A 22,461-nucleotide genomic window follows, 5' to 3' on the forward strand; every position below is an offset into this window, starting at 1 on the left:
AATATCAAAGCCCGTCTCCTCTCATCACAAATAGACATAACTACCCTTTTGGAGATTTGAGGGTAGTTTCACTGAAAAAATATCCAAATAATAAAAAAGTAGTTCAAACAATATTAAATCAAAATTGAAGATCTCTAGAGATATTTTTAAAGTTTTAGTTCCTAATTTGATACCAATCCATGGTTAAATGATCAAAAGAGATATTCACTCTTTTATTTTATAGTACTAATTAGTTACCGCCTGAAACTAGTCTTACCTCCGTCCCATAGAAATAGGCTATATTTCATTTTTCATCCGTCCTATAGAAATAGTCCATATTAATTTATGGTAACATTTTTCTCCTTCTCTCTTACTTATCAATTATGCATGAAATCCATGCCAACCCTAAATAATTATTTTCTATGGGACGAATGGAGTATAATTATGTAAAAATAATAAATTCAGAATATAAATATATAATACATAACAAAGATACTATGATGTTTATCATTGTAATTACAAGTGTTGAAATTAAATTTATAAACTAGTACCAAACTAATATTTCATGCTAGTTAAGAACATGCCCTTGAGTAGTCTTGAAAAGAACAAGAAGAAAACACAAAACTCACTTACTACACTAGACATATATATCAAATATGAACAAAACAATTAGAGAAATGGAAAGAGTGAGAAAGTTGATCATGGGAAAGTGAAACCACCACCACCAGAAGTGGCAGCAGGACGCTGGCTGACAGAGGGGTTAATGGCAACCCAGAGCAAGGATATAGTAATAGCAATAAGGCCTGACCAGACAAAGACAATGGTAGGCGTCTTCTTTCTTCTTCCCATGAGTCCCTTAGCAAAAGGATAGAGATGCGCCAACACCCAGAAACTAAAGAAGGCTCCGCCAATGAACTTGCTCCACTGGGGCGTCGTCTCGTATATCGTCCTCAAAAATGCCACCACTATCGCTATTATGTTCACCATCCCAATCACAATCGGCGGAATCATCAGCGACGACCACTTCACCAAGTAGAGTTCTGCGAATATGTCATCGTTGTCCTCGCCAGCGGACTTGGATGTCAACGTGAAGGAGATCTCGATCCCGGCGATCACCTTCAGCAGGCCTTGCACCACCGCAGCTAAATGCGCGCTGGTGCCGGAGATGAGCCAGAACTGTTCGTTCCTCCACCAATCCTCCAAACTAACGCCCGACCATTTGACCTCGAGTATGGCCAGACCAATGAGGCAAACGGACATGGTGAGGAGCAGGAGTAAGAAAGTGATATCGAGATTTTGCACGATGAAGTAGCCGGAGAAGAGGGAGAGGGCCGGGAGGAAACAGTATACGATGAGGAACAATGAGGTGAAGGGGTAGACGCCGACATTGATATAGGCCAGACGTTGTAGAACGTTGAGCTTTTTAGTGGCTAAAAAAGCGTTGTTTCGTGAGAAGAAGATCTCAACGGAGCCTGTGGCCCATCTCAGCACCTGGTGCAGCCTGTCTGTGAGATTGATGGGAGCGGATCCGCGAAACGCGTCACGCTTGGTCACACAGTAGACAGAGCGCCACCCGCGGTTGTGCATTCTGTATCCTGTCACCACATCTTCCGTCACTGAACCGTAGATCCATCCGACGCGATCCCCCCATTCCGTCTTGTCCTCGTACCTATAATGAAATAAAAATGATAAACTTCATCCGTATACAAATTGTATCACTTGTATGTTTTGGAATAATCCGCTTTCATACCAATATAATTGGCGAAAATAATGTTTTGCAATTACATTTAAAGACTAGAATGACTTATCAAGTTTTTGAGTATAAAAATATGAAGGAACAATGAGTAATGAATATACCAGCATGAGACTACAGAGACGGCTTCGGCAACAGTGGTTGCATCAAGAGCCTCGCGAGGCGCCCTAAGAATACCTGGAGGGCGACCATACTTGACAGCCGGATGATCAGCAATCGGACGACCTTGGAACTCAGCCACAGGTATGGACTCCGCTAGTAATGTGGAATTCCCGAATCTCTTTGGTAGTAAGTTGACATCGAGTTCAGGGTCAAAATCAGTGGTCTTGAGTTCGGCGGTTTTGTCTACATTAGCAGGAAGTTTGTCTAGTTTTGGAGGATCGAAACCATAGAGTGCAAATCTTCGAAACATGCAGCCTGTCCCAACATAGACAGGACCTTGTAAGCCGTCGAGAGCTCGCATGTTACCATCGAAGAAGACAGTATTGTGGTTGGCATAACGATCTGATGGATCAATGCCTTCAAATCTTTGTGGGAACTGAATGTAGCAAATATCCTCGCCGCCCCTGTCCATCATGAAGCACATTCCTTCCCGAATAGCGTTGCAGTTATTGATGTAGTGATCGCAGTCGAGGTTGAGCATGAAAGGTCCATTGGACAAAATAGCCGATGCTCGGACGAGGGCATTCATGGCACCCGCTTTTTTGTTGTGGTCATAACCGGGGCGTTTCTCACGCGACATGTAGACAAACATAGGCAGACGTATGTCGACATCACTAAAGTCGATAATATTGCCTTCGGAACTTCCCATAAGTGGATCGGAGCTAGGAGGCTTTAACATGACTTGTAGAATTCCAGCATGGTCGCCCTTGGCATGCTCGCGGGATGCAACGGCCCACGTCCCAGGCCAGTGGGTGCCGTCAGCCATCCATGTAGCTTTAGTCACCTTAATGGGCTCTAATGTGTCAGCTCCAGTCTCCCTCATGTGCTTGAGCATTTTCATCTCTTCTCTTGCATTGAAAGCCTCTGATCTTCTCCTGATGGAATCTGGAAGCCCGTTGATTCTTACTTTGAACTCATCATACTCTCTTTTCACTCTTCTTCTGTCCTTAACAAAGTCCACTCTGTTCTTGTTCTTGGTGGGATCTCCCTTGAGACTGAAGTAGGACTCCGGATTCCGGGGTTCTATGTCGTGTTTCCTACAGAAGGGAACCCATAGATCAGCAAAACTACAAGCCTCAGCCATTGCTTCGAAGTTAAGTAGGGCTCCTCCATCATCAGAAACATAGCAAGCTAGTTTCTCGACGGTGTACTCCACAGCTAAGATGGAGAGAATAGTGTTAGCAGTTACGAGAGGGGGTTCCTTCTCAGGATCAGCAGTGGATACAAACACATCCATCCCAGGAAGATCTGATCGGCCCGTGGGGTTGGCGGGGGAAGGAGCTTCAAACTTGTCGCGCAAGAGAGGCAAATCCGTTTCTCGATTGATGGGGTGCATCTTGGGGAGCTGGTCAAGAATCCAAGAGAATGCAAACCATATTTCGCAGACGACTGACATCAACCAGAGCCACACAGCATCCTCGTTTGGATGGCGCACTCTCCACACCAAGAAGAAGCACATGACAACAAAACGAATAGCAATGAGGAGCCTGTATGGGCTAATTATACTATTAGGGATATTAATGACGCGGCTGAGAGGCCGCCATGGTCTATCAGCGGTCTCGAGCATGCCCTGGTGCATTCCTCCATCTTCGTCCCCGTCCTCAGGCCAATACGCATTCCCATATCCATAAGTGCCCTGTGTTTCAAACAACCATTTGTTGTGATCGAATTCACCATTATGGTTCCTCTTCATCATCGACATTTGTTTATTATCCTTTTCGGGCCCGGGGAGGTGGAGGGCTCCCTTGGAGTAGTTTGGTATTTCATCGTCTGAATCAGCACTCTTGTAAGGCTCCTTGCATCCGGGACAGAGCCCAGTGTCTTTCTGGGCGTCCATGTAGCAATCCCGGCAGATTTTGTACCTGCATTCGCAAGGGATCACGTCGTTGCCGCGCTCGTCCTTGATCACATTGCCATCGCAGGCCGGCATCGCGCACGATGACCCTTTGCAGCCGGCCATCTGGGGATGGGAAACCTGCGAGTCGATCACCTTGTCCATTAGATGGGCCCGCGTTACGCTGTTGAATCCCCCTGTGAATAGGGAACTTGACACGTATTGCTCCTCCGCTTTCGCTGCCACCGGCTGGTTGTCTGGCGTCACCGGAATGTGGACTGTGTAGCTGTTTTGGTCGCCGCCTTCGCCACCGGACATCTCGATCTCCTCCTTGGAGAGGCTGACATACTTGCCGCTGGATGTTCTCCTCGCGAATTTGACGGTGGAGGATCCTCCTTTTCCTCCCTTCTTCGACGGTTGATTCGTTAGCGTCGCCATGCTCTTTTTTCCTTGATCGCTCACCCTCCTTGTTCAATCATTTATCTTTGCCAGAAATTATTTCATGCAATGCTGCCTCACCATCACCATCATCTTTCTGAAACTTTTTGTTAAGAATGAACATGGGAAGACAAGATAAGAAACCCATTGATTGATTTTCTGCGAAATGTTCGGAGAATGGATGAATATACATTTGTTGCCTATATTTCAGCACCATGTCTCGTTGGCTTCTGGATTTCTCTTGCTATAAATATATTATGTATTTGTTGCATGCTAGTATTACAAATAAATCATTTACCGTAACATATCCTAATTTAAATTTATTCAGGTGTTTGTTAACATCAAATCCTTGTGTTCCATAATACTCCCTCCGTCCCACATTTAGAGTCACTTATTGTTATGGCTCGGTTTTTAAGAAAGAGTTGAAATGTGTAATAAATGAAGTGAGATGGTAGAGTATGTAATAAATGAAGTGAGATGGTGGAGTTGGTGGAAGGTGGATCCCTTTTGACTTTTGATTTTTGTTTTGATTTATTTTAATGTAGATTATGACATTTTTATGTAATTTTAATGAAGAATGGGGTAAAATTGTATGACCAAATATGGAAAATTCTAAAAGTGACTTTTAAATTGGGACGGACTTTTATGGCAAAAAGTGACTCTTAATCTGGGACGGAGGGAGTACTGTGGAATAATTTTTCAAACATAACTAATGAGTAGTCCAGCACAAGTCACAAGTACCCACAGACCAAATAAATTGGTTGTTTAGTGCCCTCTTTCCTAAAATTTAATTATCAAGATTTCTCTATTTTACTCGAATCGGCAAGATTTCTCTATTTTACTCGAATCGGTATTTCTATTTTACAAAGTGTGGACTCAAATAATGAAAGAAAACAGCATATCCAGCCAAGAATTAGTGGGGCAAATGTCATACATCAACACATGTCAATGGACTCACAGGTCTTCAACTGTTTCCTTTGCTGTATTAAATGCTATAAGCATCCAACATAAGCACCATGCATGCTCTTTTTTTACATTTACATTCATACACAAAAATCAAGCTGCTTTTTATCTCCAATCTCTTCTTTTTCTTTCTCTTCTCACCTTATTAGTACAAACCCACTTGTTTGTGTCAAATTTAGGCTAATTTTGGGGCAATTTGAAGAAATAAGGAAAAAAGGCAATTGAACATTGAAGAAGAGGAAAAATGCAGTATCCATTTTTTTAAAAAAATCCTTCAAACCCCACCTTCCTATCCATTCCGAACCACTTCATTTATTAGAGAGAACTGGCTGATCCTCACACCTAAGTAAATCCATCACTCACAAATATCCCACTTCCACCACACACCATTTCAAGATTCCATTTTTATTTTAATTTTCCCACAAAAACTTCAATTCTGACTAAAAAGGTGTGGAGATGCGTGCAATTGTTGGTGGGGTGTTTTTAACTATGGCCTTGCTGCTGAATTTCGGATTTTGCCACGTGAGTTTGCTTCGCATAGATCCCATGGAAAAAAATCGATTCTTTATTGAAAAGGTGGTGTTGATTTAGTTGCAGGAGATGATGGTGCCGGCGGCGGTGGAGGCGGAGACGATCATCGGCCGGAGGAGGCTGGGGAGCTTTCAGATATGCGCTCTCTGCACTTGCTGCGGCGGCGGAAGCAGAAACTACTGTGTGTCGACGCCGTGTTGCTATGCAATCAATTGCAATATCCCAAACAGACCCTTTGGCTTTTGCTCTTTCACTCCCAAGACTTGCAATTGCTTCGGATGCCATCTCTAATCTTCTTGTAATTATTCGTGGTAAGTATCATAAATGTGTCATTGTTATTACAATTACTATTATATTTGAAGTTTATGAATAGGGGTAAGTAATAATGTAAGGTAAAAAGAGTGGACAAAAATTATAGTACAAGGGGGGATTGGTCCAACCATTCATTCCCACCAGCTGTATATTACACATGTATTTAGTAATGGATTAATATGAAAAAATGGATATGTGATGGATCAGGTCTGGGTCCAAAAGGAGGGGTGGTCCTTTTGGTTTTGGTGGTGGTCCCCCTCATCCGGGTACGGGTCGGCCCAGCACTCGTCCGACTCTGCCGCCTTCTTCCACCTCCTCCTAAACACCTTGTACTCGTTATATGACTCTCTCCGAACCTAATTTCATCATCACCATCATCACCGTCACTTGTTTGTTTTCGAGTAAATTAATTTAGCTTAATTATTGACAACTTACTGCGAGTCTTTGGTCGATTTCACCCGACCCGGATTTATCCTGCAAATAAATACCCACAATCTCACATTCCCACTCTTACTAGAATAAATTCAATATATACACTACTCAGTAGTACCTTTTTTTCACTAGAAGAGGTCTTGTTCCATCTAGTCGTCTGCATGTGTATCAATTAAGCAACTTAGTTGATAAGACGTTTTTTTCCTCAAGTCAATGAAGAAGAAATTAAGTACCTTTTGGCGAGGATCTCCCAGAGTTGGGAGGCCGTAGTGAACAAGATATTCGGTATCCACAACTCCAATCTTTTTTGTTCGATCGCCCTATGCAAGATAAGATGGTATCAGATAGTAGACGAAATTCAAGAAAACAGCTACATAAACCTGACCGTACCTGTGCGCAATAACCAAGCCGTATGTCTAGTCCCCACGCATGGATCAAATCGTTCTACACACAAAAACAAATGTCACTCCTCAATCTAGCTTTGTCTGTAAAAACATGTCATCTGTAACTTGATATACCTGAATCATATACCACACACAACGCCATGCAGCTTTCGAGAATACAGGGGCCATCACTTCTATCCACCTATCGCCATTGTCAACTAGATTAATATGCCAAACACCCTTTCACCTTTTTAATAAATAAATGTTACAAGTCCAGTTGTTTAACTGTAAATTCTACCCTGTGCAAGGAGGACCGGTGCTGCTGTCATTGCATTGAATACCCTTACCATCATGTTTATAAGACCTCCTGTGGACTTTAGATCTCCCCGATCGAGCTGTGATAAGATGGTGCACCTCAGACTTGTCAAGATCTAGCGCTGGTTGTGATATCTCTAGCCCTTCATATTTCACAATCGATAGGTACCTAAGCACATCCCATATTTAAGTTATACACTTACAATAAAATCTGAATACTTTTAACTTCATGCTGGATGAAAAAGAAACACGGGTTGAGCTGCATACCTGGCAGGATCAAAATGTTCAACACCAAGGTCTTCGTCCCATAAGAAAATATAGTTATACTCTGCTACAATATCTGGATGTAGAAACCGCTTTGCGAACCACCTGCTCATTACACGCCATCAGATTTTGAACAAATTAATCAAAGAGAGTAATAAACTTTTAGATATTCATTCATTATCATAACTAACTATTAATCACTTGGACACACATTATAGAATTCAAGGAGAAAACTAGCTACTCATACCATTTAGTTTGATTATCAGCTGAGACATGTATGACACTACTGCTCCAATTATAATCCTTCCACTCATCAACAATACCATCATAATGGAAAAGCATGACAGCAAAATCACTTCCTAGGAACTGCAAATTTAGAAGCCTTATGTTATCTTTCTATCTATCTATATACACAGATATACTACATCACAGATATTCAAGGTTCAGATTTTCAGTAATAAGTTATAACTATACCTTCTGGACCATCATATCTACATTATTTTTCTGCTTTATCCCCACAGCAACAGCAAACAGACTTTTAGAAGTATTTGTCTTCTGTTTGCACATTTAAACTCGTTAAGCTTGAATCTGTTCATGGAATATACTTTTGCTTTGTTTTTCCAATACTAATTTATCAATGAAAAACTTCCAAAATAAGTAAATATACAAATAGAGAAGATCATCAAATGACTGTTGCTAGGCAATCAGCCAGAAGAATTCTTTCCCACTTTCAGCAACTATACAGCTTGTAAAAAGAAAAACCTCAAAATGTAACGCGGAATTCTCTCATTACAGACCTTTGGAAGACCCCATAGTGGTCTTCTCTCCAAATTAGTGGTCTTGGAAACTATGCCTTGGGGTAACGTCTCACTTCCAGGAAGCCTGCATTGGTTCTAAAGACAACAAAAATTATGCCAGTAAGGCATGAAGAGTGGCGCATTATAGAAAACGAGTCGTGCGAAACAGTTTCCATATTCTCGTTCACTTTTTAACAAGTCTTCTGAGCTCTCCATATTTTCAGTAGAATGCTAGCTTGAAAGTAGGACTGCCCGTACCTTACATAAACCTTTCGAACCTTGTAAATTCCATATTAACATGTCCTGCAAAAGAAGTCTTAGGCTCTAAAATAATACTACATCAAAAAATCCAAATATTTTATGTTCATCAAAGCAAGTCTAAATATGAAGGGAATGCAGTAAGCAACCTCTATATTGTGTTGTGTTATTGCTCTGCTCCATAGGAAGAGTCCTATAAAGATAACAAAAGCTGCAGGAAAGATGCTGCCTCGCGGGAAAATTCTACAACATTTTTGATGCCTCACTACCGGCATCTGAGAAAGTAATACAAGGGTCGTATAAATTCGGCTGGTCATGAAACAGAGGACTAACATATTTGCATCCACATATTTGCATTGAAAAAAGGTTAGCAGAAAATAAGCATTCGAACGTAGTTATATCAAATCAAACAACAGATTGTGTGGAACTTGTCACTGCTGCTCATTAGTCAAGATAATGACGCATATTTTACTGAAATTCAATCAACTTAATCAACAAGGCAACCAAGGCAGAAGCCTAATCACATTCACTGAAAGAAGATTATTATCTTCATAAATTAAGTTTTGAAATCAAATGATGTTCAGAAACGATAGTAGAAAGAGCAGGAGCAGTTATCAATATCAAATAATCATGTTACGAGATGAAGTTTGGGGGAAAATAGAAAAATAACCTTATAATTGGCGTATGCATATGAAGATCCAAAAATAGATGATATTTTGCAGATAATTAGGCGCACATGCATTATATAGTTACCAAATTAGATGATCGCGCCATGGTAGATCAGAAACTCGTGAAATGTCTTCCAAAACCGGCCGCATTCCATGTTCCGATTGTATATACGTGATCGAGAAAGGTCTGATTAATAATTGATTTGCACATTTGATTGCACCATTTTAGTGACATGCGTAAGCTAGAAAACAATGGAAGACTCGTCGTCTTCACCACGACAAGGACAGAGAGAGAGAGGAGATGAAGTAAACCGAAGAAGACGGGCATTCCCCCTTAATATATGGCTGATTAAGAGAATTTTCTTCTAATTTTCACGTAAAAATTAGTTTAAATTTAATATTGCAATTTAAGAGTAAACAGGTATTTAGATAAATATTAAATGAGAGTAAACTCACATTTTATTTTATTTCTTACAATAATAGATACGATTTCAATATATTTTTTGGTGCAAATTAATACTACTGCAAAGTCTATGACCAATTTAAAAGAGTGGAGATACAAAAATGACATGGGCATCCGGAGATTTACCTTGATGATTCGACTGCGTCTGAATTTAGGAAAAAAGTCATGCACGTGCGGTACTTTAACTATTCTACTCGAAGAGAGTAACAAACAAATGAAGCATATATTATGAAAAAAATAAACAAAACTAACTAGAGTGAAGAAAAATGTATTTCTGCGAGATGAAATATGCCCTGACTGGTGGTTTCGGATTCATGCATTGTCCTCAAAGATTAAACGATTTTTTCCCAAACACCTCAAAATCGCTATGCACCAACGGAATCTTAAAATTGTGGTTCAGGTAGTGTCATCAATTTTTTCCGGTATTCCTTTGGCTGAGTGAGTTTACTTATTTGAAATTCCTTTGCAAATGTCAATTGAAGTCAAGTTTTAGCTATAGATTTCAGCCATAGAAACCTATGGATGAAGATACTATATAACATTATGTAAAAAAGTCTGGATGGTGAGTGAAAGTGAATAATAGTAGTTGAGATGGAATAATCAATATACAATTACTAAACATTGTTATTGCTATTAGTGGGGTGAATTTGAAAATCCCACTAGATAGTGATGTCTTTATTTAGAAAGTGAGGATCAATCCATTGCTCTTCATTCTCACAATCACAATTTATATAATTAATGAACAAGAATATCTAGAATGACATAGTAAGCAATCAAGAGAGGAAGGGATGCGATTGTGCCGAAAATGACCCTGCAACATAAGAAGGAATAGATTCATTAGTTTTTGTGTTCTAAATATATAAATAAAAATGAAAGTGAAAGTGAAAGTGATGAAATACTGACGCGGTGCTGAGTACGTTAGCGTGCAAGCTATACTCCTGAGCAAACATGAAGCAGGTTATCGCCTGCGGGAGAGCCGCCTGCATTGCACAATTTGCATATATATGTTGAACTTGAATCAATAACTAATTGACTCCTAGGTAGGTAGAGCAACCTTGCTTGACCTGTATAATAACGATAGCGAGGATGTCTGAGCGCAAGCCCAAAGCGAGAGCGCTAACGCCTGTGATAAGCGGTCCGCATACAAATCTCAGACACATACCGTACATGCTTAGCCCTACGCCACAAGCTATTATCTTCTCTTGCAGCGCCATGAACAGCCCTGCATCCGTTATTAACCTCATTTCTTCGTCACATCTCTCTCGCACACAAACATATAACCTGCTATGTATACGTACCCATAGTGAACATGGCCACCCCACTTCCCGCCTTTGCCATTATCTGAATCGATCCATCCACCATCGGAGGCATCACAATATCCCACCTACACACACATACATACTTATCACATGATTGCTGGATTATAAACCCATCCCACATTGGATGAGTCAGGAAAGTTGAAAGCTGTATATAAGTGTTGTCCAGGTCCAAAGCTGATAATATCAAACTAATGTGCAGTCGATGATCCCAACTGTACTACTATAACAGAGAGAAAGGTAACCTGTTTGCTAATAGAGCCCAAACGAGTCCAAGGACACAAGCATAGCAATTGGGATTCTTTCGAAGCTTCATTCCGACTATCTTGATAGTTGAACAGAAACTAGACGAGGAGAAGGGTGATGCGGTGGTATCGATAATGGTACAACCATGATCTCCGTTGGCAACAACAACAGATTCATCAGTATGAACATTAATATGACGATGAATATTAGATGAAGAAGAAAGTAGTTTGGCACGGCGGAATTCAAGCAAGCAGAGGAGAATGGGGAACCAGAGGAGAGACTGTATGACGGACGACTGTATAACAAGATGCTCTCCCGCGTCGCCATACATGGCCTTGAGCAAAGGCACCCCGACCACCAGGGTGTTGTTGAAGCTGGAGAGAGAGAAGGAGGTGATGGCCCACGCAAAGCCAAACCCCGCCTTACACCACAAAACCAAGGCTGCACCAACAACTGCTTTTGCAACAACGTCCGCGGCTAGGAAACGAAAGTTGAAGGTGTAGGGATTGACGCTGGCGGTGAAGTGGAAGGTGAAGAAAGGGAGGATGAAATAGCAGTTGAAACGGTTTATGGCGTCGCATTCTTCCGCCTTGAACATGCGCTTTGACCCGTAACCTAATAGCAACGCTACGTATAGCGGCGCCATGGCCTCTACTACTTTGTACACATCTCCCCACCCTATCTGCATCCTCCTTCTATCTCTCCTTTTGCAAATGTAATTTGCTATTCACCATGATTTATAGTACTAACACTTCTGTGTTGTTAAATCAAATTATTTGATCATATATGCTGCGCTACTTTAATCTCCACTATCACATGGAGTAGTATATACTTTCTAGTTTTTCAATTTACCACTCTACCTCTTGATTATTTATAGTAGCTATGTTGCTGATTAATGTTAGCTAGATTATTAGTAACTAGTAGTAATATAATACCTATTAACTAACTAATATTTAGATTTACATAATAGTGGTGGATTGAAGAAAAAATAACCTTCCTCAACATAGAGAAGATCTTTGTGAATATGTTCGTATTCCAACAGCAATATACTCACAAATCACAATTTTTTTGGCAACCTTTATTGGCCTTACATCGATCCTAAAAAATAAAAATAAGCACGCGGTTTTCAAACTTGAATTTATGACGTTGAGAGTAGTAAAAATAAGAATAATGAGATTTGGATTCGATGCAAAACATAGCAAATAGAATAATCCTTGTTCCATATATGTCAAAATTATATGACTTTTTATTCCGATCATGTTTGCCAATATTAAAATTCGGGCAGGTGATGAATTACAGAAGTGGCATTTATTCATATTCTTCTATTCGAGAGTTGATTAATGAATATTCGCAATGTCTGCACAAAAAGAAACAAGAAATGCGTATTCTTGATGGATAAGTTCATTCTAGTAGTACTATATAAGTAATTCATGATGGTGGTAAAATGGTTTGGATTATGAACCATGAACTTCATTTACTTTACAATTCCGTGTTTGTTAAAGTAAATACCTCATTTGTACGTGAATAAGAGTTTCATTTTTTCATTTCGTGAATAGGATTTCTAGTTCATTTTTACTATAAATATAATAAGGCTCTCATATTCTACTCACTCATTTCACTCATATTTAATTTTTTGTCATCCACTTTTCTTAAGATTTGTTAAAACCCGTGTAAAAAAGAAATAGGATTTTTATTTGTAGACGGAAGGCGTAATATTAAAAAAAGATAGATTTCATTAGTTTGTCGTAAACAAATTAAGTGATCATATGCATGTATGAGCTTTGGTAGTGTGATTTCTTTAGTTTGTAGTCAAGGAAAGTAAAATATGATTATAATTATTTTGGATCATATAATTTTAAAATAGAGGAGTTATTTAACTTAGCATGGATATGTCATTCATTCGTATTGAGCTTGGGATACCTTAAAAACATCGATGCAAAGAAAGAAGATTGTCAGGAAATTGTCTTCCAATAGATTTCGCAAATTGAGTGAAAGGGGCTGGAGTTCTGGTGCTCTATCTCTATTTTCAATTTTTATTTCTATTATTTTAATTATTTTTTGTTATGGTATTAGTATGTTAAGTTGTTCATTGAATAAAAATGTATTGATCATTAGTACTAGAGAATATAAAGCACCCTCCGTTTCTTATTTGTTTGTGGTGGGACTTATTATTCACTAATATATATAGTATTTTTCTTTTTATCAATCTATTTTGTACTCCCTCCGTTCTACAAAAGATGTCATACTTGTGGGACGGCACGGAATTTTAGGACGTTTTGTTTTGTGTGTTAAATGGAGAGAGAAAATATAATTTTTATATTCATGTGAAAGAGAACTTTTTCTCAAAAAGACAAATGTGACATTTTTTTAGGATAAACTAAAAAAAAAGTGTGATATCTTTTGTGGGACAGAGGGTAAATATATAATTTATTGGATCAAATTTGTAAAATGAATATTTGTCCAATTTTGAATTTAGTCAAAGAATTCATATATGACCAAAAAAATTGGAGAGAATTTTAGAGTCCACATGCGTCAGTATCAGATTCGAGCACCAATTCAAATTTACCCACTCTAGTTGCTAAATAATTATTAATCTAATCCTAATCGAAAAAAAAGTAGGAAAAGGGAAAATTTGGATTCGTTAATATCGATTTCCTGCGGCGGCGGTGGTATATAATATGGCAGCTCAAAGATTGGTTTGGAGATTGAGTAGCTTTCCGGTGGCAAAAGTAGAGCAACGGCCGCCATTTACAGGTCGAGGTCGAATCAAAATGTCTGCCGCCAATTCGCATTCTACAAGAAAGCTGCCCATACTGCTTTTTGATATTATGGACACAATCGTCCGCGATCCTTTTTACCACCACATCCCTGCCTTTTTCGGGTATTCTTACTCTTTCTTCTCTCCCTAAATTTACCTGGAACTTAATTATTAATTGGTGTGTGTTTTCCTTTGTGCAGAATGTCTATGGATGAGCTTCTGGAATGCAAGCATCCTACTGCCTGGGTTGAGTTTGAGAAGGGTCTTATTAATGAGGTATAATATCAATTTTACTTTGCTTACCATTTTGTAGAAATGCCAGAATGAATATGAAGCAATGACTTGTTGATCCAAAGTTTCTTTCTTTATGTATTCATTAATCAATCCTGGTTCCTGTTTTGTAAATTGCCGAACCAGAATCGGGTGTTTCGCGGTTACAGTTTTTCGGCGGTTCTTTAAGGTTTTTCACGGTCTCGAACCGGCAGTTTTTGGTGGTTCTGACTCGGTTTCACGGTTTTTCGTGGTTCCGATCTAGAATTCCCGTCGGTTCCGGCACGGTTTCGGTTTTGGAATTTTGTAACCTAAACCGAACCACGGTTCCAAAAGTGACGTTTCGGTTCGATTTAAATCTCACTGTTCCGGTTCGAAACCGTAACCGGCGGTTACGGTTTCACGGTTAACCGGTCGAACTTGGGCATCTCTAGTAGTAACTAATAAATGGGACCTCCACCGCTTATAGAGTTGGCAATGGACAATGGAATACTAAAATCAGGTTGATCTATTTCTGATAGCCACTAAAAGCCCGAAATAGTGAAACCAATGTTGTAGGTAGTGATTAAACAGAATGTTACCTTTTTCAATCTAACCTATGAGGAGGAGCTCTTCAGATTGGCTATTCAAACTCCACGGTTTTTGTTGTGAGAGTGAGATAGATAGGTTACTGAGCTGGGGTAGGAGGGGTAAGTGTAAACCCAACTCAATTGCCCAAATGACCTTGCTCATTAGCCAAAGTGGAGAGGACCTTAGCTATTGTCTTTCCTGATTACTATATCTTCATACATGTCCTTCTAATCTTAGGGACACTACATATATTGAGGACTATTAGCTAATAACTGGCAATTATTAAGACTCACATTCAAATAACTTTTTCAACTCACTTTCCATTACATTTCTTAAAAGTTAAAACCTGTGCCCGGTTAAAGTGTGACAAAATTTAAGGGACGGAGGGAGTATATTATTGTGAAACCCATGGTACCCTTTAGCTCAACTCTCAGAAATACAAATAGGTTTAGAAGACTCTCCTACAGGTACTTGTTTGCACTGATATAGAATTTATTCGGAATAGCTCTTTAGCCTAATACTCCCTCCGTCCGCCATTAGGAGTCTCATTTCATTAGGTTAAGAAATGTTAAGAAAAGTGGGTGGAGAAAAGTTAGTAGAATAGGGATCCCACTAGCATATAGTATTAGTTTTAAATGAAATGTGAGTGGAATGAGTTAGTGGAAGGTGAGACCATATTACCATTTATGGTAAAATGAACCAGGACTCCTATTCGCGGACGGAGGAAGTATTAGAGTTCACTAGTCACTTTTTGATTGCCTACACATATTCTCTATATGTAAGTACATACAAGTTACTTCCTTTCAGGTTGAGCTGGCACAAAAGTTTTTTAAGGATGGGAGGCCATTTGACTTGGAAGGTAAAGTTAACAGATCTTGTGTATTATTCGACATAATATACCTGGTTCCTCATTGAAGTTTAGATCGAGAGCTGTAAATGGCTATTCAGAGCAACTTTTTGTCCGGACAATCAAATGTCGAGTTCATAATTTCAAAACTTAATCATGAACATATGTGTTTGAACTTCTAACCTGATAACTTTTTTCTTGCAAATTATTCCTGGTATGCATGAAACCGGCTTGATTATGTAACATTGGATGTGAGTCATGTGACTCAAATGGGTCAAAATTGCTAGCTTACAGCATAAGTTTGAGTGGATAGTCATGATCATGTCTGCTTTCTTGCAGGACTCAAAAGCTGCATGAGGAGTGCATATACCTACATTGAAGGAGTTGAAGAATTACTTATTGATCTAAAGAACGATGGATATGAAATGCATACTTCAACAAACTATCCCATTTGGTTTGTTTGAATGAACATGCTTTTGTGAAAGTTCTGAGAGGCATTGTCCTCTAGCTTCTTTTTTCTGAACTTTTCTGTTGCAGGTATGAAATCATTGAAGAAAAGCTAAAACTCTCATCCTACTTGTCTTGGACATTCTGTTCATGCACAATGGGTACCTTTTTCTTCCCTGGCCTTTTTTTGCTTGCTATTCTCATTACTGTGATAGCAAAGTGAAACTGAATTGGGTAGTCATCGTTGCTATATATAACAGGTGTGGACAAACTGTTCATTGCTTGTATTGGACCAATAGGCATAAAATTAGGAAGCTATTCTAGGTTTAACTTTGGAGGATGTCTGGGTTTGCAGAGTGATGTGCATTTAACTATTCTGCAAAAGTAGTTGTTCAAATTATTTTTCCACACAATTTTGAATCCTATGTTTTCATATTGATTCAGAAGTAGTTCCTGCCAGAAAAAGTAGAAAACTTGGCTGAAATCTCTGTTTGCATTATCAGTTGCACACAATTCTATTCCCAATTTTCACCATGCAAAAGTGGGATGATGAAAATAAATCAATGCAGGAAAAAGGAAGCCTGATCCTGACTTCTATATGGATATGTTGAAGCACTTAAAGGTCGGGCCAACATCATGTATCTTTATTGATGACAGGTAATATTACTGTTCTAAGAGCAACCGCAGTGCACCGTCTCTTATCCATCCCCTAGATAGACTTTTTACCTCATTCCGTAGCTTAGGTTCCTGAATTTATTGTTAAACTAGGAATTGAAGGACTATGCTTTATTCTGAATAATAGGATTCTTGTAATGTTTTGGCTAACAGGATGAAAAATGTTGAGGCTGCGCTCCATGCTGGCTTCAATGGCATCCACTTCAAAACTGCTGATTCATTGCGAAAGGACCTCTCTGATCTTGGGGTTATTTTGCATACTGAAAACCCAAATTTCAGTTGATTTTTAATTCTTTGTTCAAGATATGTAGATTACACCTCCTTTTCGATTTTAAACCATACATGTTCCTCTCCTTCTTTGTATATTTTGCAATAAATGTATTATCTTTCGATTCAATTTAGGTCCTTAAATTTTGGTACAAGAAAAACATAATCTGTGTCTCAGTTTGACAGGAGCTATTCTTGTAAGTTTGCACCAAACTCAAACTCATTTTTGAGTATGTCACACCAAATAGTAATTTTACTCCACTCATATTTTACACCATTTTTTAGTATATATCTCACAATTTTTGCAATAGCTCCATATTTGGTGTTATTCCGTAGAAAAAGACAAAAATGGGTTTGAGTTTGCAATATGATTGAAGGAGTTTTCTATACCAAAAATGAGATTTGGTGTATGGTTGGAAATGGCCTTAGTTGGAAGTAATTCCATGTAAATCGCAGTACATAAAATGAGGTGCAGCACCACATTCGGGGTCAAATATTTGTTTTACATCTCGATATACATTGGTGTAAGAAACAAATGAATATATAGTGTAGTCCAGCAAATTAACCACATGTTGTCATTTTTCACAAAGATGGTGAGAGGAGATCAAGTAGAAGTGAAGAGAGCAGGATTAGCTGTGGCATTGCTGACTTGCACTTCCAGCAATTCCAAGCGCCGCTCCAACGTACCCAGCTTCTCATTCAGTTTTGATAATTTGTTTTTTGTAGTAGATTCTGTTTTTCAAAACAAAACAATGACAATGAAATAAGTAATGAGAAAAATGTCAAATTATGAGGGAATTCGAGCAGGCATACCAAATTGCACAAGGAAGTCAAACAGGCGTCGAACATTGAGGGAGACGTGAGAAATAAATTCTCGATTCTCCCAGTCAGCTTGGACTGCGATTCCCACATTCACAGCATTCGTTATCCCCCCAGCTCGAGCCATCTTTTAGACTCGACAGTAATACTTTGTTCCCTACTGCTGCCAAAAACACTAACTAGATTGAGAAAAGCAACATGTATTACCAAACTCCACAAGCTCCATTTTGATTTTGTGCAAGGAAATGGAAATCCTATCATTTTGGTACAGCTTAGGAAATAATATGTGACATGTTAACAACACACAGCCACTAAACCTTTACACATTCAAATCTAAACTCAATAAGGCAAAGAAAGAAAACATCATAGTTCCCATTCCCTTCTCTTCCACTTGAGCAAGTATGAGGTCATATGTGCAAACATAGCCAAAACAGTTGTTTCAGTAATTCAACACGACCAAGAACATATGTATATGTAAACGAAAATATAATCGGACGAAACTCCCGATCTTAATTCACCTCATAAAATGCAGAAAAGATCTCTCCAGAGCCATGAACATCAAGAATTTATCAAGCTATAAGAGAAGCAAGTTTAACATCAATCCACCAATAAACGAAATTTTCTGTACTTGCAAACAGAATCATCAAGTCTAAGTTTAATAAACAGAAAAATGTGATTCTCCTCATTTGACAAAGAAATTCACTAGGATTTTTTATCTCAGCAGTAACAACAATACAAGGTGAAAAAAATGCACAATAAATTTCATCATACAATCAAATTTAGAGCAAGGGATTTATCTGAATAATGATTGCATTGGATAACCAAGATGAATGGATGGAGATTGCAGATCTAAAACATTACACTGTCTCTCCATCTTTATTTGATTAAATTACTCAAAACAAAAGGGGGGAAAACGTTACCTTCCATTAGATTTCAGGAAAACATAGGTTAACCCAAATTTAAAGAAACCCCGGGAAATCAAATGAGAGACCCGAAAACATTAAAAACACTACCAAAAGATGAAGCCTTGCGCAACTTAGCATATTGTAAGATCTGAATCAGCACAAAAAGGTTCAATATCCAAACAATGTAAACTTAGGATTCAGAGATTAGGTTTACCTAAACCCCCGATTAGTGAGCAGCAGAAGAATTCGGAGCTAAAAGGGGGCGAAATCCTTTTCGAGCAAGGTAAAATTTCAGGGAGCAATAGTGGTATAGTGGGATATTTTGCAATTATCAAGCTTGTAGGAACCGAAATGTGTGGGTGGCTTTCGACTTTCGATTTTGACGTAATTTTAAGGAAACTCTCTCTTTATGTAGGGTAGACATGCTCAAACTAAACCGCATTGAATCGGTGGTTAACTGTCGGTTCCTAATCAGTACTGAAACCAATACTATGATTCTGAACCGTCGGTTCAACGGTTTCAACGGTCCGGTTCAAGTTCGTGATATTCATAAATTAAAATCGTTGGTTCGCAAGTTCAAAGTAGGTTTCAGGCTAGGGTGTAGCCTTTTCAAGCGTTTCAGGTGTAGGGTTACAGAAAACCGGTGGTTTTCCATAAGAAACCGACGGTTTTGTCTAGAACTGCTAGTTCGGGCCGGTTCCGGTGACTTTTCATGTGGCAGGTGTAGGCCTAAAAAGTGGTTAGAAACTGGCGGTTTTCTTTGGAACTGTTTCAATTCGAAAACCATCGGTTCTGTCAGAAAACCGACAGAAACTTAAAAAATTCAATTTTTTTTATAAATCTGATTTCTCCCAAATTTTCTTTAATAAATACCTTCTTCCTCATTATTTCTGCTCACCCCATTCTTGTGTTAACAAGTACATTTCTCTTCTCAATCTTAATCTCTCTTTTCTCTATCATCATTCTCTCAAATTTGCTCACGTTGTTTACTATTTTACTTGTTGTGCTCATAATTTACTTTAAGTTGTTCTTTACTTATCATTCAATACTCCATATTCTATACTACTTTCACTTTGTTTGGAATATGTTCTTCTCGTGGTGGTGATTGAGGCAAAGGAATTGCCCAAGATCAAAGTAGTCCTCAAAGATCAGGCGACCTAGTCATCGAGAAGTTATGGAAGAGGTTTTCCGAGTTGCGGTTGAACGCATGCAAGTGAGATCTAAATATTTTACAAATTATTTTTTGAATTCATAATTTCATAAGATTGAGTTCTTGATCATTTTATGCTCGATGTTTAATCCATACCTACTACTTACTCCCTCCGTCCCCGATTAAGAGTCACACTTTTCCATTTCGGTCCGTCCCCAATTAAGAGTCACACTTCATTTTTACCATAAATAGTAAGTAGGTCTCACATTCCAATAACTCAATTTACTCACATTTTATTATAAAACCAATATAAAAAAATGGGTCCCACATTCCACTAACTTTTTCAACCAACTTTTCTTTACATTTCTTAAAACCCGTGTTTGGTCAAAGTGTGACTCATAATGGGGGACGGAGGAAATATATAATATTGTAGATTGAAGAGTCATGCTACTTACCTAAATGCATGGTGGGAAGGATGGTGGTAATTACACAGGGAGCCAAGAGTACAACATGAATTTATCGTTGGACGACGACAATGATGATAGATCTCTTATTCCGTCGAGCAGCAGCCAAAATGACAAAATGCCTCCCCCTCCACCTCCACCTGGACGAAAAGGCGGTAAAAAGGCACCAACAAAGTTGAGATTTGATATTTTTGTTAAACATTACAAGAAGGTTCCGATAGTAATTCCATGCCTTGATGATCCGCTCTCTCAAGAAGAGACATCGGAATATCATGCATATTGTAACTATTGCACCAAAGTCTACCAATTTCTAGCTGGCGAGGGATATGACACTCTCTATCGTCATTTGAAGACAAAGCATCCAGTCGTATATGGACATACCTCTACCCAAACCCAACTAAACTTCCCTCTCGGTGGCTCAGATTCGTCTCAATCAAGTACATTTATTTTTAAATCTGATCTTAAAAATCATACTGAAGCTATAACTAAATGGAAAATATGAGGTTTGTGTTAACACTACTTATAATGTGGATTCAAAAAGAATAAGTAGATCCATTATTTAACGATCTACTGTTCGACAAGTTATGGAGAAAAAAAATTGAATTAGCACGTTATTTAGTCAACTTGGGACACAAAGTGAACATTTGCTCTGATGTATGGACTGATTATTTCAATAGACAATCATAATTGGGCATTACAGTTAATTTTGTGGACAATAGTTGAAGTTTGAATAAGCGTTTATTTGGTTTTAGAGAATTTCCTACACATTGCTTCAGTTTTCAATGAACTTCAGTTATTCAAGTTTTCAATGAGCGTTTAATTATTCAAGTTTTCAATGAACTTCAGTTATGCAATAAGATATTTCTGTTGGTTTTAATAATGCAATTACTAACACTGCAAGTATTAGCGACTTGATTGCGGCTTGTTCTCCAGTTATTGATGGTAAGTATTTTCTTTATCAAAGATACATATGTCATATTTTGAATATGTGTACAAGATGTGGCTTCAATTATGACAAAAGCATGTTCAAACTATTAGAACTGCTGTTAGATTGATCCATTAAAAGTCTCCTATTGGCAAATCTTGGAAAAAATATTGCCATCAAAAGAAAATAAGATCCATTAAATTTAGTATGGATGTGTCTCACATATGGAACTCCACATATAATTGTCTAAATTCTGCTTTGACATCAAACAAATTATTTTTGTGATATTTTAGGACTCATCCCGTTCCTGATTTATTTCTATTGCATAGTTGTTGGGACCAAAGCATGAGTTTATTTAAATTGTTCAAAAATTTCAAAAATGCGACCGTTAAAATTATCAGGTGTTTATTATCGCACATCTGTTCGTGTTTTAGAGCATTGCATGTATATATCACTTGGTTTTAAGACATGCATGAAAAATGCTAGATCATCTCCTGAATTGATGTTTGTTTTATACTATATGATTGATAAATGGCTTAAGCATTTCAGTGAGATTCCCACAGTGTTTTTGATAATTTGATTGCAAAGGTCTTTGATCCGAAGTGGAAATTAGCTGGTACCTCAAAGATTTTAGATTTTTACTATAACAACTTGAGTACTATTGATCTTGGTCCACTTCGAGAATTGCAATCGGGAACCAATGACGAATATGAAGTAAACCTATCTGAGACATTTCAAATAAAGCTCCCGAGTTAGTCAATAGTCCAACATACCTCGAGTTTAACTTGTGTGCTCTTTATGCCGAATATGAAGCCAAGTATAACACTACCCACCAAGTATGCTCTAGACCTCTCCCTCAACAACAAAATTTTGGCTTTGCATTTCAAATGGATTATGATGACCCCGACGCGCAATCCCAATTAGCTGACCTATACAGCTACAAAACCAACGGAATGTTGAGCTCAGCAAGTTCGGTAAGTGGGTTAAACTTATATTTTGAATCATGCTTTTCCTTTAATGATGAAGGTCCTACTCCTGCCCAAATCGATGACCTCGATTGGTGGGACACACAAAGATTTTTCCTTACTTGCGTCAATGACCACGAAGAGTTTTTCGGTTCCTCACTGTCGAGTCCGCTTTCAGTGTTGGAGCATGTGTCTTAGACGAAAGAAAAAGTAATCTCTCAGCGAGAAATATGGAAGCTGTGATGTTACTTGATGATTGGGCCAAAGCTGACATTCGAGAACAAG

General features: G+C 38.5%; 5 protein-coding genes across 9 annotated transcripts; 1 reads left to right on the plus strand and 4 right to left on the minus strand.

Moving 5' to 3' along the window:
• Positions 1 to 509: 509 nt before the first annotated feature.
• LOC125215309 (cellulose synthase-like protein D4) lies at positions 510 to 4,310 on the minus strand. The gene is made up of 2 exons (XM_048116691.2): positions 1,837 to 4,310; positions 510 to 1,648 (listed from the first exon to the last, which is right to left on the minus strand). Exons 1-2 carry the CDS (start codon positions 4,164 to 4,166, stop codon positions 679 to 681), a joined length of 3,300 nt encoding a protein of 1,099 aa, XP_047972648.1. The 5' UTR covers positions 4,167 to 4,310; the 3' UTR covers positions 510 to 678.
• A 1,738-nt stretch (positions 4,311 to 6,048) lies between these two features.
• Positions 6,049 to 10,041, minus strand: LOC125213684 (uncharacterized). 2 transcript variants are annotated; one of them, XM_048114354.2, is made up of 14 exons: positions 9,175 to 10,041; positions 8,571 to 8,696; positions 8,422 to 8,466; positions 8,164 to 8,259; positions 7,841 to 7,921; positions 7,614 to 7,732; positions 7,370 to 7,471; positions 7,086 to 7,271; positions 6,923 to 6,989; positions 6,795 to 6,848; positions 6,638 to 6,724; positions 6,523 to 6,561; positions 6,408 to 6,446; positions 6,049 to 6,328 (listed from the first exon to the last, which is right to left on the minus strand). In XM_048114354.2, the coding sequence occupies exons 1-14, from the start codon at positions 9,193 to 9,195 to the stop codon at positions 6,176 to 6,178; spliced, it is 1,215 nt and encodes a 404-aa protein (XP_047970311.1). In that variant the 5' UTR covers positions 9,196 to 10,041; the 3' UTR covers positions 6,049 to 6,175. The 2 variants fall into 2 exon arrangements, with proteins under 2 accessions (XP_047970311.1, XP_047970310.1); XM_048114353.2 differs by lacking the exon at positions 9,175 to 10,041 and having other exon boundaries at positions 8,571 to 9,156.
• Positions 10,042 to 10,154: 113 nt separating this feature from the next.
• On the minus strand, positions 10,155 to 11,895 carry LOC125213685 (auxin efflux carrier component 5-like). Of its 2 annotated transcripts, none has more exons than XM_048114357.2 (5): positions 11,114 to 11,888; positions 10,851 to 10,936; positions 10,617 to 10,774; positions 10,456 to 10,532; positions 10,155 to 10,363 (listed from the first exon to the last, which is right to left on the minus strand). In XM_048114357.2, exons 1-5 carry the CDS (start codon positions 11,800 to 11,802, stop codon positions 10,288 to 10,290), a joined length of 1,086 nt encoding a protein of 361 aa, XP_047970314.1. In that variant the 5' UTR covers positions 11,803 to 11,888; the 3' UTR covers positions 10,155 to 10,287. The 2 variants fall into 2 exon arrangements, with proteins under 2 accessions (XP_047970314.1, XP_047970315.1); XM_048114358.2 differs by having other exon boundaries at positions 10,264 to 10,363; positions 10,607 to 10,774; positions 11,114 to 11,895.
• A 1,762-nt stretch (positions 11,896 to 13,657) lies between these two features.
• FHY1 (Haloacid dehalogenase-like hydrolase (HAD) superfamily protein) lies at positions 13,658 to 17,078 on the plus strand. Its single transcript, XM_048114359.2, has 7 exons — positions 13,658 to 13,995; positions 14,073 to 14,148; positions 15,520 to 15,571; positions 15,899 to 16,013; positions 16,097 to 16,167; positions 16,576 to 16,663; positions 16,835 to 17,078. Exons 1-7 carry the CDS (start codon positions 13,793 to 13,795, stop codon positions 16,962 to 16,964), a joined length of 735 nt encoding a protein of 244 aa, XP_047970316.1. The 5' UTR covers positions 13,658 to 13,792; the 3' UTR covers positions 16,965 to 17,078.
• Positions 17,079 to 17,387: 309 nt separating this feature from the next.
• On the minus strand, positions 17,388 to 19,047 carry BRK1 (BRICK1). 3 transcript variants are annotated; one of them, XM_048111733.2, is made up of 4 exons: positions 18,887 to 19,044; positions 18,286 to 18,341; positions 17,762 to 17,927; positions 17,388 to 17,680 (listed from the first exon to the last, which is right to left on the minus strand). In XM_048111733.2, the coding sequence occupies exons 3-4, from the start codon at positions 17,892 to 17,894 to the stop codon at positions 17,553 to 17,555; spliced, it is 261 nt and encodes an 86-aa protein (XP_047967690.1). In that variant the 5' UTR covers positions 17,895 to 17,927; positions 18,286 to 18,341; positions 18,887 to 19,044; the 3' UTR covers positions 17,388 to 17,552. The 3 variants fall into 3 exon arrangements, with proteins under 3 accessions (XP_047967690.1, XP_047967688.1, XP_047967689.1); XM_048111731.2 differs by lacking the exon at positions 18,286 to 18,341 and having other exon boundaries at positions 18,887 to 19,047; XM_048111732.2 differs by lacking the exon at positions 18,286 to 18,341 and having other exon boundaries at positions 17,762 to 17,930; positions 18,887 to 19,046.
• Positions 19,048 to 22,461: the final 3,414 nt, after the last annotated feature.

This window comes from Salvia hispanica, chromosome 3, assembly GCF_029641045.1.
Source record: "Salvia hispanica isolate PSC_SH4W2 chromosome 3, Shi_PSC_v1, whole genome shotgun sequence".
NCBI classification, from domain to species: Eukaryota; Viridiplantae; Streptophyta; class Magnoliopsida; order Lamiales; family Lamiaceae; genus Salvia; species Salvia hispanica.

Bases quoted from the DNA above. Each gene is read 5' to 3' on its own strand.
- FHY1 (XM_048114359.2), top strand. From the start codon at position 13,793: ATGGCAGCTCAAAGATTGGTTTGGAGATTGAGTAGCTTTCCGGTGGCA. The intron at 16,168-16,575 runs GTACCTTTTTCT...AAATCAATGCAG, and splicing joins ATTCTGTTCATGCACAATGG to GAAAAAGGAAGCCTGATCCT. The intron at 16,664-16,834 runs GTAATATTACTG...TTTGGCTAACAG, and splicing joins TGTATCTTTATTGATGACAG to GATGAAAAATGTTGAGGCTG.
- LOC125215309 (XM_048116691.2), bottom strand. From the start codon at position 4,166: ATGGCGACGCTAACGAATCAACCGTCGAAGAAGGGAGGAAAAGGAGGA. The intron at 1,649-1,836 runs GTATATTCATTA...ATTTCATTATAG, and splicing joins GTCTCTGTAGTCTCATGCTG to GTACGAGGACAAGACGGAAT.
- LOC125213685 (XM_048114357.2), bottom strand. From the start codon at position 11,802: ATGCAGATAGGGTGGGGAGATGTGTACAAAGTAGTAGAGGCCATGGCG. The intron at 10,775-10,850 runs GTACGTATACAT...TAACGGATGCAG, and splicing joins GGTGGCCATGTTCACTATGG to GGCTGTTCATGGCGCTGCAA. The intron at 10,364-10,455 runs GTCAGTATTTCA...CTTATGTTGCAG, and splicing joins GCTAACGTACTCAGCACCGC to GGTCATTTTCGGCACAATCG.
- LOC125213684 (XM_048114353.2), bottom strand. From the start codon at position 8,756: ATGTTAGTCCTCTGTTTCATGACCAGCCGAATTTATACGACCCTTGTA. The intron at 7,472-7,613 runs GTATGAGTAGCT...TGTAATGAGCAG, and splicing joins GCTGATAATCAAACTAAATG to GTGGTTCGCAAAGCGGTTTC. The intron at 6,447-6,522 runs GTACTACTGAGT...ATTTATTTGCAG, and splicing joins CCTCTTCTAGTGAAAAAAAG to GATAAATCCGGGTCGGGTGA.
- BRK1 (XM_048111731.2), bottom strand. From the start codon at position 17,894: ATGGCTCGAGCTGGGGGGATAACGAATGCTGTGAATGTGGGAATCGCA. The intron at 17,681-17,761 runs GTATGCCTGCTC...TTTGAAAAACAG, and splicing joins TGACTTCCTTGTGCAATTTG to AATCTACTACAAAAAACAAA.